The 12,219-nt window shown below is 38.3% G+C and overlaps 2 protein-coding genes across 6 annotated transcripts in view; both read left to right on the forward strand.

The window, feature by feature from the left end:
• Window positions 1-7,116, forward strand: part of sclt1 (sodium channel and clathrin linker 1) — a 39,341-nt gene extending 32,225 nt beyond the window's left edge. For 4 of the 5 annotated variants that reach the window (XM_074695805.1, XM_074695829.1, XM_074695820.1 and 1 more), the window contains exons 8-22: window positions 115-237; window positions 410-475; window positions 879-949; window positions 1,805-1,895; window positions 2,206-2,297; window positions 2,945-3,122; window positions 3,296-3,394; window positions 4,301-4,372; window positions 4,467-4,541; window positions 4,640-4,782; window positions 5,211-5,403; window positions 5,495-5,691; window positions 6,238-6,316; window positions 6,531-6,626; window positions 6,754-7,116. In XM_074695805.1, coding sequence (XP_074551906.1) covers window positions 115-237; window positions 410-475; window positions 879-949; window positions 1,805-1,895; window positions 2,206-2,297; window positions 2,945-3,122; window positions 3,296-3,394; window positions 4,301-4,372; window positions 4,467-4,541; window positions 4,640-4,782; window positions 5,211-5,403; window positions 5,495-5,691; window positions 6,238-6,316; window positions 6,531-6,626; window positions 6,754-6,813 — 1,635 coding nt within the window. In that variant the 3' untranslated portion in view covers window positions 6,814-7,116. The remainder of the gene's footprint in view (window positions 1-114; window positions 238-409; window positions 476-878; window positions 950-1,804; window positions 1,896-2,205; window positions 2,298-2,944; window positions 3,123-3,295; window positions 3,395-4,300; window positions 4,373-4,466; window positions 4,542-4,639; window positions 4,783-5,210; window positions 5,404-5,494; window positions 5,692-6,237; window positions 6,317-6,530; window positions 6,627-6,753) is intronic. The other variant, XM_074695797.1, reaches the window with a different exon arrangement.
• Window positions 7,117-7,397: 281 nt separating this feature from the next.
• dnah6 (dynein, axonemal, heavy chain 6) overlaps window positions 7,398-12,219 on the forward strand; it is a 37,707-nt gene continuing 32,885 nt past the window's right edge. The window contains exons 1-12 of the mRNA XM_074664093.1: window positions 7,398-7,465; window positions 7,845-7,927; window positions 8,776-8,852; window positions 9,079-9,258; window positions 9,579-9,920; window positions 10,043-10,177; window positions 10,298-10,394; window positions 10,487-10,550; window positions 10,783-10,969; window positions 11,093-11,194; window positions 11,855-11,962; window positions 12,085-12,171. Of these exons, the coding sequence (XP_074520194.1) occupies window positions 7,864-7,927; window positions 8,776-8,852; window positions 9,079-9,258; window positions 9,579-9,920; window positions 10,043-10,177; window positions 10,298-10,394; window positions 10,487-10,550; window positions 10,783-10,969; window positions 11,093-11,194; window positions 11,855-11,962; window positions 12,085-12,171 (1,443 nt within the window). The 5' untranslated portion in view covers window positions 7,398-7,465; window positions 7,845-7,863. The remainder of the gene's footprint in view (window positions 7,466-7,844; window positions 7,928-8,775; window positions 8,853-9,078; window positions 9,259-9,578; window positions 9,921-10,042; window positions 10,178-10,297; window positions 10,395-10,486; window positions 10,551-10,782; window positions 10,970-11,092; window positions 11,195-11,854; window positions 11,963-12,084; window positions 12,172-12,219) is intronic.

Raw genomic sequence — 12,219 nt, forward strand, 5'->3', positions numbered from 1 at the left:
AATAAACAAGAATAAGAAACAGCATAAAGAGAAGCTGTATCCCATGGCTAAAGGGTTCGCACTTTTCGTCTTTATAACTTTGTGGGAAACTCATGAGTAAAATCATATTTTCAGGAACGGCTGCAGGCTATGGAGCTATGGCAGACAGCAGCGCAGCAGCTGGATTGCCTTCAGCAGGCCTACCAGAAGACCATCTCTGATGGGCAGAGTCACACTGCTCAGAAGCAACAGCTCAAGGTTCCCAAACCGTTTTATTTTAATTCAGAGACCAAACATTGTCAGCATTTCAGCACTGGATGGTGCCATTATCAAATAATTTGGGTCAACTGCAGTAGTCTGGCTTCAGTCAGAGTTTATAGAGCTTTATAAGAGTTTACTTTTCTTGAATTGCTACTTTTTTTTTACTCAGGATCAGCTTGCTGAGTTCAAGCAGCACACACACAAACTTCAGGTGGCCAATCATAGAATGGAAACGGTATGTACTGCCTCATAGTTGAGAGTTTTAATGGTTGTGCCTGGTCTGTAAATTAAACTTTTGTGTTTGGCAAGAGTTGTCGATGAAATGTTTGATTTTTCCTCTACCATAGTGCTTTTCTCTTCTCTTATTCCTACAGTTTTAACAGTTACAAAAAAGTTTTCATGTCATTTTTTTTCTTACTCTACTGCAGGTTAAATACTCTGTGTTTTCAGGGAGTAATACTATATCACTCAATGCATTTTTAATGAAGGGCTGAGCCTTGTGCACACCTGTCACTGACATCAATTACTATTTACAAAGGTTTAACTTCACAACCGGCAACAACTAGCCAGGAGTCTTATAGAACTATACTGTAGTTATGCTTCAGTCATGGCAGTCTTGTGTCTCATGCCACACACAGACCAACCAGCACTTTCTTAAGACTGTGAGGGAGCAGAACAAGGAGATGGAGGAACTACAAAGCCAGCTGAGGTAACAAAAAACCAAGGATGTATAAAATGTTTGCTGCAAGTGGTCTGGCATATAATTCTTTTGCCTATTTTAACTGCACTTTCTTTATTATAACTCATTATTTTTAGATTTAACATCAGCTAAAAACTAAAGTAAAGGAAGTAATGATACAAAAATGACTTTAAGTCACTGAGAGTTCTTCAGCGTTTAGTTCACAGTTATTGTAGCCGCAGGTATCTGTGTGTTTAAGTAAATTTTTGAAGCTTTTGTGCCTTTTTATAGAGAGGATAGGAGAGTTGACAGAACAGGAAACTAGGAGAAAATGTGGGAAATGATTTGCAAAGCTGCAATGAGCCTTCCACTTCAACATCTATATCCACTAGGCTAAACCCAATGAAATCTTTTCTGTCTTTATTGTGATTTGGCTTCAGAATCTTGTAGTTCCTTCCTTAGTTCCGCTTTACATTTGGGGAATTGGGGAAAGAACTTCATTTACACCTACACTTGAAAAATAGAGCTGCAGCCAACAACTGCTAAGTTTATTTTTAATTTTTTGCAGTAACACAAGGAAACAGTTTTTTTTTCCTGTTCTAGGGTATTTTTGCCGTTATTTGATGAAAAACTTGAAAAAAACTGGACCATATTGAGAGATAAAACTCTCCCTGCTCTTGTACCGTTTTTATGATCGTGGTATCTCTGTATTTTCTTTGTCTGAGCGAAAGTGAAAAAAAAACATCCTGTTCAATGATTTTCAGCCTAGTGCTGCCCATTTTCTGCATCATATGGTTACGGATCTATAAAAATAAGTCTGAATAAAATTAACAAAAAATATCTTCAAAAATGCTGTGATTTATTTAACCTGTTTTACTGGTTTAGGCAAGCCAAGGCTGAGTTGAAGACAGCCACAAAGAAAGAAGACGAGATGACCAAATTGCTGCAGAATGTCCAGGGACAGATAAAGAGACAGGTGAGGAGAACATCAAATATCAATAAAAGAAGACTTTGTTGCAGAAGAAATTGATTATTTTTTTCTGAAGTAAACAAAGAGAAAGCGCTAAACTCATATCATTCGCTCTGGTCAAAGCACAGCTTGATGTAGGACTAAATTGGTTAAAGCTGTGGTAAAAGCAGTTTGATAATCTGCACCCTTACTGTCATGTAATCCCTTTTTTCCTCTTTAACTTCCAAGAAGTTTTGGGTTTTGGGTACCACTTTGTAGTTTTGAAGCCACTGATCATCTTGCTGTTTTGCAAAATCAAAGTGAATTTTTTCTCCAGGAGGAGGCTTTGGCAGAGGCTCAGAGCCAAGAGGTTACAGCAGAGAAAAGACTCCAACAGCTTCAAACTGCTTTCATCCAGCTGGAGGCCAGGTAAGCTCCTCCTAACAGGTTTTATTTTATTGTTCTGGATTTTTGATTTCTCTACAGCTTTAAAATAGGTTCTGAATCCTGTCCTAAAATTATTCAAGGCAAAGGAATAATCTGCCTGCCAAAAAATAAAACTAATTTAAACAAAATACAGTAAAATGTTGTACAAAGTAAAGTATTCCTTCATCAGCTTGAGAAGCTAACTGTGGGGGGGTCTGGTTTATCGTATACTGAGGAGACAACCTAAAATGCTCTCAGAATATTTAACTGCAAGTGGTATCAGAGGAAAAGTCTATGGTCACACTCATGGAATTTAAAAGGACATTTACTTTATTCTATCAGACTGCTTGTGTGTTTCCGTTAGTATATTGCATTTATATTTTGTGTTTATTTTTTTATCTTGCTTTGTCACCCATCATGTCTGTAAAGTCGTCTTCTCCACAAGTTCACCATCGTTACTTAGATAGTCTAAAAAGACATTTAGCAAAAGTACTATCAAAAGAAAGTTTTGTTATATTAAAGCAGAGGAATACACTCACCAAAACACCTTTCAAGGAGATGCAGGATGAAATGTTTGGTGTAGGCAAAGAAGTACCAGTTTTACAAACCCAGAGATTCATCCTTGTTTGCTTCACTTTCTGCACTGCAAGGCTCAAAGCTGCATCCCAGGAGGCAGTGACAGTCAGCAGGGAGCGCTCTGTGTGGGAGAGAAAGTTAGGAGAACTCCAGGCGCGGTGCACTACCCTGGAAGAGGAGAAGTATGAGGCCATGACCAAAGTCAGAGAGAACGCTCAGATTGCTGAGGAGGCTGCATTACAGAAGGCCCAGGTGACTACAGACTCTTTTTAAAAAAATCTTCCTGCTCTCTTTCTACTTTTTTCAAAGTCTTTTTCACTGGCAGAGCATCACTCTGTCTCAGTGAGCTGCTCGACTCATGAAACACCGCAAAAAAGAACATTCTGAAATTCGTTGATGAGTGTGTCTTAACCGTGTTCATTCAGGCCCTGTTGAGAGAGAAACAGAAGGCAGAGGAGCTGGAGGACACAAACAAGGGCATAAAACTGTTAATCAAGGAAGCTGCAGTCCGCACCAAAACAGAGGTAAAAGATACATTTTTAATTGAGGTTATTTAACTAGCAATGTTAAAATAATCATCAACTGAGGTAAACAGCATCAGTTGCCTGCTTCTCTGGGGGAAAAAGTGACAGAAAGAGAGGAAAGAGACCCCTATTAATAAGAGGCTGGGCTAAAAAGTTCATAGCCTGACTAGTAAGGAGTTATGCCATAGTGATGAAACTTGGCATCCATTAAATCCAGCATTTTCTGAAACTTGTGGCATGGTTCATTTTTCAACACCGTTGATGTTTTCTTGGGTTGTTGCTGTGGCAGGATGTCTGGACCTTGGGTTATCTTCATGGCTCTCCCTACCTTTCTTGAATTCAGCTGCACACCTTTTCACTGTTGATAAAGCTGGAGCATCTTCACCTGATGTTTGCGTGAATGTCCTTGGGGGTTAACCCCTTTTTCTGCCGACATTTGATAAGACCACAGTGCCTAATTTTACCCATACTCACAAAATGTCTCTGGTTCTACTTTTCAAAGTCATCATTACTACATTAGCATTAGTTAATCTGAAAATAAACCATGCCGTACATTTCAGAAAATGTAGAATTTAATGGATGCCAAGTTTCATCACTATGGCATAACTCCTGCCTAGTCAGGCTACAACTTTTTTAGCCCTCCCTCGTAAAAATCAATTTCAAGTATTCCCAGATGTGTGGGGCTGTGAAGCTGTCTGAAAGTTTCATTTCATTTTTGTTAAATGATTATTTCCATTAATAAAGGCAGGACGAATAGCACTACCTTTTTCTCTATTTTTTACTTTTAACTGAAGTTGAAGTTTAGTTATTGTTCCTCTCATTCTTTTGATCAGTGTTTTTTGTTTGCAAACTTTCCATGTATAAGTTACTTATAATTTATGAACTGTATGACCTAATCTCTGACAGGTGGATAATGTTCGCAAGCAGTATAACTTTCAAATCCATCGTTTATCTGAAGAACTGTCTGCACTGCAGCTGGTAAGGAGCTCTCGGTCTCTTCTTGTCTGTTTTCAGGTTATTTTGGTAATCATTACTCTGATGTCCTTTTCCTTCTCTTCCCACATCTCTCTAGGAGTCTGCTGACAAAGAGTCTCAGATTCAGAGGTCTCTGCGGGAGAGGAACGCTCTGGAGGAGGAGCTGGAAAAGGTATTGAAACAAATATGACAGCTAACCATAAATCCAAAATTAAGGTTGCTTAAGTTATGACTAATGGTGGTTTATATGCTGTGGTGTTTTTGCTTCAGGTGTACAAAGAAGGCAGAGCAGAGCCAGAGCTCCAAAAAATCGATGCCCTTCATCAAAGGTGTCTAGATGCAGAAAGGAAGGCAGAAGACATGAGCCTCACGCTGCAAAGCACTCAAAACAAACTGAAAAAAGTCGAGATGGAGTAAGTGTGATTGAGCCTGAGATTTTTCATGATGGGACCCCACATTTTCCACTCAGGCAGCTCAATATAAATATATGATCCAAAAATGCTCACGTCTTTTAAAAGCTGGTTTTGTACATGAATAAATGTATGGCTCGATTAATCAATTGCTACATTTTCTCAATTTTAAATCAGTGTGAGTTTGTGTGGTGAAATTTCAAGCTTAGGAAACACAATAGACAAATAAATGAATCAGCTTTGCAAAATGACCTGCTGTATTCAAAGCAAGTCAAGAGTTTGCATAGAAAGGAAACTCAAAAATACCACTTTTTTAATATAAAATTAACATTCTATACATTTTTACTCAATTATATCTTTCCAGATTTTTGAATTTTATAAAAATTGAAAATAATGAGTGTGTGTGCTTGTGTGTGCTTTTGTGTATGTAGCCACAGTGAGGAGCTGTCACGGTGCCAGGATGAAGTGCAGCGTCTGCAGTGCTCTCTTGCTACAGCCAGAGAAAACTGTGTGTCCATTAGTGATGACAGACTGAAACTACAACAGGAAAACTTTCAACTTCGCAAGGAGATAGATGAACTGCGCAAAGCCTTTCAGATGGTCCAAAAAAAGTCCAAACAGCAGGTAACTTAATAATACATTGAATAATCTCATTATTCATGTTTGTGTGTCTTCTTATGTGCTTTGCAGCTTAACTTCTCCGTCTTCATTGTAGTTGTCACAGATGGAGCATAAGTACAGCCTGAAGGAACAGGGACTTGAAGCAAGGATGCAGGAGCTCGAGGAGTCCAGCCGAAGCTCCAGTGCTGACATGAAACGCCTCCTTGCAGCCCAGCGGAAAAGTACTCAGCACTGGAAGGAAGAGGCCAAAAACCTGGTCCAAGCTTTTGAAACAAAAATCAGTAACCTGAAGTAAGAACTTTTAAAAGCAGATACAACTTGTTCCTACAGTGATGGCCAAAATTATCAGAACCCTCTGCATATTTAAAAGGTTTCGGTTGTTTATTTAAATTGGCCATTAAAATACCCATAAAATGAATTAAAACCTAAAAAGTCATTGTTGCATTAGTATTTGTTGAGTTTAGCACGACCATCTGCATGTTTCATAATCGTGTTTTGGCAAGAGAGTCAATATTTTCAGATCAGTCAGATGTCCTAACTAACTACCACCTGCCTATTAGATGCTATATTCATAGTTTTCTCACCAAAATTGAAAATGAAGTAGCTTTTTAGTAAAAAAAAAGTTAAATCATTTATAACTAGAGTTTTAAGGTTGTGTTTGATTGTACAGTGTGAACCTACTTTAGTGAGCTTTGGTTTTGCATCATGGACTTTCGCCTCTGTGGTTTGAGTTGACACCACATTGTGCAGAGTATGCCAAGCCTAAAGCAGAATACTACATTAAGATGTGTTTATATATCTGCTTGTTCAAGGGCTAAGATTTTAGTTTTCTTTCAGGGCAGAGTTAAACCATCAGAAGCAACATTCACATGGTCTGGAGATGGAACTTGAAACTGGTCAAAACACTGTTGCAGAGGTTTGTGCAACACAAATGAGCACCCACACAACTGTGCTTTGCTGCATACTTAAACATTTTCTGGATGAAGAATTAAAACTTAATTTCCTTAAGAGTTGATATGCTGTATAAAATACAGAGAGAGACCGATTAAGATTGTAGGTGATAATAGCAACTTGTATGGATTGTGTGCAGTTATTATAACTACTTGATGTGTGTGTATATGTTTGTGCAGTATGAAAGACAGCTAGCAGAATATCAGGAAAAGATGAGTCGTCTGCAGAAACGCCTGACACAGACTGAACAAAAGGCAATTACAGCTACTCAGCAGGTACAGTATTTGAACATTTGCTGAGATGGCTTGTTGTGCATCCTACATGGTGGGATATGTTTTCCCCTTGCTTTTGTTTTCTGATTGAGTCTTGACCTTACTAATCTACTTTTGTTGTCCTAAACAGCTGACCATGTTGACCTCCCAAAAGAGGAAAACAGCCATGGGTAATCCTGATGATGTCTGACACTGACAGTCGCTGGGCTTTGGCAGGAGTAATGGGACAACATGCCTTCAAATGTGCTCACAAAATATTTCCCTAAATAAAGCCAAATGCATTAGACATTTGTTTATTTTTTTTTTGTTTGTTTTTTTTTGCAGTTATGAAATGTTAGAAGTCTGTTTTAAACACTAATGAATAGGAGGTGTACTGGTAAATATTTATATGAATGGAATGATGTCTGGTATCTATAAATGTAAATCCCGTCACATTTTATAGTTGTGAATAAACACCCTTTGAGAATACGCCTACAATGTCCTTAAAGATATGGGATTCAGAGTACATTTGTTTTGAATTATGAATATGCATATTTCTAAAACTGTAATGTAATTATAGAGCAGAATTTATATGAAGCATTCAATTTCTTTCTTTTGTTGAATAATCCATCTTTCAATGGATGAAGAAAATTAATAAATAGTTATAAAACTCAGAAATCACACCCAGTAATATGGACTTCATTGTAACACTTCTGTTTTACTCAGGTTTTACTAGTAACAAACTTGTCGGGCTGCGTTGCATGCCGGGAGACAATGTCGTTGCTAGGAGACAGTCAAACCTGACACAGACAAACCTTGGCTAGATGTTTGGTAACTCTGCCGAAGCCCAATCACTTTTCCAGGTTTGTAAAGTTTTAATGAAAGCTAAGAGACTTTTCCCAGTGCAGTTTCGTTTGATACAGACGTATATCTGAGTCATGCTTCAAACTCGACGTTCACGCTCACCCCGTTTGCCTTTAACAGAAACTATGATTTTGTTAAACTAAGGTTTCGGCTTGAAAAACGTGTACAGTGAATTTGGGTTTATCTTTGTAGTTTAAAAATCTTACTTCTACTGCTACCGCATGTCAAATAGTATTTGTTGACGTTAGAAGGACTAATATTAGATATTTGCGCCTCGACAGTTGACCCTTTTTGCCGTTAAGCTGATGTTACCGGTTGTCACATAATGTGCATTTCAACTCACGTTACCTATTTGCTCATACCTTTGTACGTCAACAGTCGATTGCGGAAACACACTATGGCCTCCCCAAGGGCTCCTGTGCTGAGCTGCCAAGGCCGGAGCAGGGATGCTGAGTCCACAGGTAAAGTTGGGGCCCGTTTGTGTAGGCCTTTACGGTAATATGAAAGACTTGCACATCAACACACCTTCAGTTTTTATACTTCATGTGTAAACAGAGAATAAGTCAGACAAGATTATACATGGCTTAATTTGGGGATGTATTATTAATTTCTGGGACTCACTGTTAGTTATTGATGAAGTCTTAATCGCTGTATTTGATGGGTTTGCCTTTGTTACAGTTACGAAACCTTAAGTCACAGTTGCTCAAATGTATTCACTGTGGACTCCAGTTTTATTTCACTGTATGAACTTTTGCCTTTAAGTTATATAAAATTAGACAAAGCATATGCAGAAAAGATGTATATTAATCCAAACTTATACTTTTGTATTTAACAACACTGCAAAAGACTAGTTTTCTTGTGTAAATCTTAATGACAGGAGGGAAATGATTGCATTGTTTTCATCCCCACTGTGCTTTAAAATTAAATAAGCGAGGAAGAAAATTTCAATGATGGTTTTCTTGAGACAGCATAATTCAACATAAAATAGTAAATATTATAATCAGAGAATAACATTTGTTAATTATGTATGCAGATTAAGCAAATGTGCACCCAGGTATACACCCATATAGTCAATGTAACAGAAGTAAGATTCCTTAACTGATGATATATTATAGGCAAACTCACTGCATGAATTCAGACTGACTTTATGAGTTAATGGTGAGCAACAATAATTAGTCCACATTATGTATTTATTCACATAAAATAATCAAGTCATGCCTATTACTACAAAATTGATGATAAAAAAAAACTGTACCTTTATTGTAAAAAATGTTTCCAGTGCAAAGTATCACTTGCTGTGCCGTTTCAGAGCGACTGCACAAGCTGCCTGAATTACAAGGTTCAAAGACCTCACTAAGGCCTCCAGTCTACGTTCACGACCCACAGGTGAGACTTAAAATCAGCAAACTGTATTGAAAAGAAACTGCTCCTCCTCTATAACTAATGTACAACCACTTTGGTCACTCTTTGTGTTATCAATTCCCACTTTATAATGTTTACCTATCTCTGCTTAGTCACAAATGAAAATGTTGATTCAAGGTATGTATGTTGATTTCAGTAGAAATCAGTATTTCAGTATTTTGTAGCTCTCAGTTTCTTCCTCTTACTGTAGGCCGTGCTCAAAAGACGTGTAAAGAGGAAAGAACCAAGTCTCCACCACTTGAAAGTTCGTGAGCAACTATATTTTCCAGGCTGGCACACTGAGTCACCCCCATCTGGGAAAACAGAGCAGCCACAGAGGCCTTATGGCCAACTGCCGACACGCCTACCACCTCTGCCATCCACAAACAAGGTCAGTGGAGAGTGACTTAAAAACATGCATGGTGCATGAAGGATGAATCCCTTACATAGTCCTTAAAATGAAATCGGTCTAAAAGTCTAAAAACAGCAAAGGTCAAATCCGATGCCACAAGTAGAGTTGTGGCAGTTGCATTATGCTACGAAGCTCACCCCCTCCCTCCCAAGCATAAAAAATTGGTGTCACAGAGTATAATGTCAAAATGGTCACAAAGGGTTAAAGCCAGTTTTAATCCTAAAAATGTTATTACCTTAATTAAATGAAGAAAATAATCTTGTGTCCCTTTTAATCCCACCATTCCTCACTTCCCCCAGAACATCCTATCAGTCCTCAATCTCTCCAGACGACCTCTTCCGACTGAAAGGCGTGGGCAGCTGGACAACCGGTCCAACAGTGAAATGGATCGGTTCAGCAAAGACAGCTGTTTTATGACCTGTGATGGAGATATCTTAACAAGGTGTGAAAATGGGTTCTACCTTGAAACCCGTAAAGACTTAGAAAAAGAGCAGAGCGACCTCTGCAAACTCATGGGCATCCCCTTCTTTGCCATTTTCCCAAAATGGAAACCATTCTACCTCTGGCGTAGTAAAATTCGGAAAAAAAAGATTCATTTGGCCAGGGAGTTTCTTCGTCAGAACTTGTGTACTGCTACTCAGGTATGTGTCTGTTTGAATAATTAGATTTTAATCATTTTTCAGCTTTTTTTAAGTATCTCTTAGTTACACTGTTGGTAACATGTCTGTATATCTACTATCCATATCCATTATATCCATTACAGTCTCTTGGTGCAGCACTGATAGAGATCAGGAAAATGTGTTGCCAAATCAGTGACACGGGCCTGTTTCACATGGAAAAAAAAAAGACCTACTCACTGCAAAAGTTCCGTGAAATCCAGCTCAAACAGCTGCAAGAGGTGAGATTATATTTTTATAATGAAAATAAAAAGTCAAATTACCTATGGTGCATTTTCAGATACACTGTATGTCTCTGTGTGCCTTCCCAGAAATTCATTCTTATTTGTCTTTATTGTCAGTTTTTGACCGACTTCGAGAAGTTTCAAGTCCTTGTAAAAGAGGTGGTAATTCATGCCTCCAAAAACTACTGGTTCTATTTTCAGAATGATGACCCAAGTGCGTAAAGACTGTACAATATCACACTGAGACACTGGACTTCATTATCCATGTCAAGTTAGGAGCTTAATGGTTCTCTTTCTCTGTCACAGATGATCAAGACAATGAGAAAGCTTCGCTACTCAAAAAGGGTTTCAACTCAGGCCGCCTTATATGGTTGGTAGTGTTTTTGTCTTTGTTTTCTTAAAGATTCTTCCCAGTGTGTCCCTCATTTTGTGCACCAGACTTGCTGTTTTTATTTTAATCAGAAAAGGCATCTCAAAACACTTAAAAACAGTTTTAATATAAAGATACAATCTAGCTAATGAAATGTTTTTGAATTCCATGCAACTCAACAGGAAAAAAAAGGCCACATTAATCCATTTTTTGTTGTTTTTCACCAACCCAGCTTTATTCGTCTTGTTGACTATCTGGTCATCGACACCCTGCGGAATTTATTGGTCAATGCAGTGACGAAGCTACTGTCTGAAATCCGTGAGCGGGTACGTCAAACACCCAGCCATTCCGTGATTCAGAGCTGGGGACGGCTCGCTGAGCCTGGAGTTGAAACTGCTGATGAAGAGAAAGGGAGACGGGTAAGACACTTCTTTGTATTCACAGCTATGAAACAATAGTAATGACTTAACCCAAAAAACTGACGTTGAAGCATGCATGCACAAAACCATGTCTAAACCTGATGTTTGGTTCGTGTGGCTAAGAACTCCAGGCCAGAGACTTCTGGCCTCCAACCTATGTTCATCATAGAACTCGTGCTGGAGACCAACGCCTTGACCTACAAACCCTCTGAAGAACACTTCCTGGTCAGTAAGCTATCCCAGTTTCTTCAACCAGTACAAGCGCAATATAATAATTTTTAAATAACAACAACTCAATTTGTCCTCCTTTGATTTAGTTCAAAAAGTAAAAATACACTCTGAAAATGTTCACATTCAATGACTTTTTTTCATAAAAACATTATAAATAACCTAAAATCTACAAGCAAAATAAGTGCTCTTTCAACAAATTGAGCCATTAGACATTTACACATGTGAATTACAACTTTCATATCACAGTGTGTCTACAAGGTACAAAACATTTATCACAGGTATCTGGAACTAAACACTAGTACAGTATTTTACTGTATGATCGAAAAACTTGCCAAGATCAAGAAACTATTACAAATTAACATTCACTGACACCACATCATACAAACTAAAGTGGGAACTTTTAAGGAAGACGGTTAAGTTATCCCCTCCCCTGTAAACTTATACAATTCCCCAAAACACATAAATTAGGCGCAGTGCATGACCAATAAACCCTTTACACGGTGTGTTTTTCTGTGTGGGATCACATCTCTTGCTTCTTTTTGCTATTTGGAGTTAATGACCATTGCTCTGCAGTTTTGACAGTCAGAATCAAGAATCCAACACAGCAGGATGATGAGAAGAAGGCTGAGTAATAACTCTGGTGAATTCCCACAGGACACGGTTACAGAGATCATTGGTCAGCTTGAGGAAACAGTGATGTCAGTGAATACCCTTTCTGCAGATCCAGATTGTATAGAAGCGGCTCAACCCCCGTCAGGCAAGGTATTACAATTTGTTATGCCCTAAAGTGTATATCAAGGAGCACATTGTTGTCTTACATGTTAAAGTTGTGCGATGAAAGTATTAAAGTAATGTGTATTTTCGTATATGTTTTATAACTTTAGAAATCCACCAGTGGATACGAAGGGAGTCCTTTGAAAACTTGTATTGACAGAGATGGCCACCTTCAAAGTTTGACTCGAAATATCAAGGTTGGTTTATATTTTATGCATCCGTCCAGGTCTGGAGGTTGTAGTATA

This window comes from Halichoeres trimaculatus, unplaced genomic scaffold, assembly GCF_033239565.1.
Source record: "Halichoeres trimaculatus isolate MK-OKI-2021-1 unplaced genomic scaffold, fHalTri1.1 fHalTri1_scaffold_2, whole genome shotgun sequence".
Taxonomy (NCBI): Eukaryota; Metazoa; Chordata; class Actinopteri; order Labriformes; family Labridae; genus Halichoeres; species Halichoeres trimaculatus.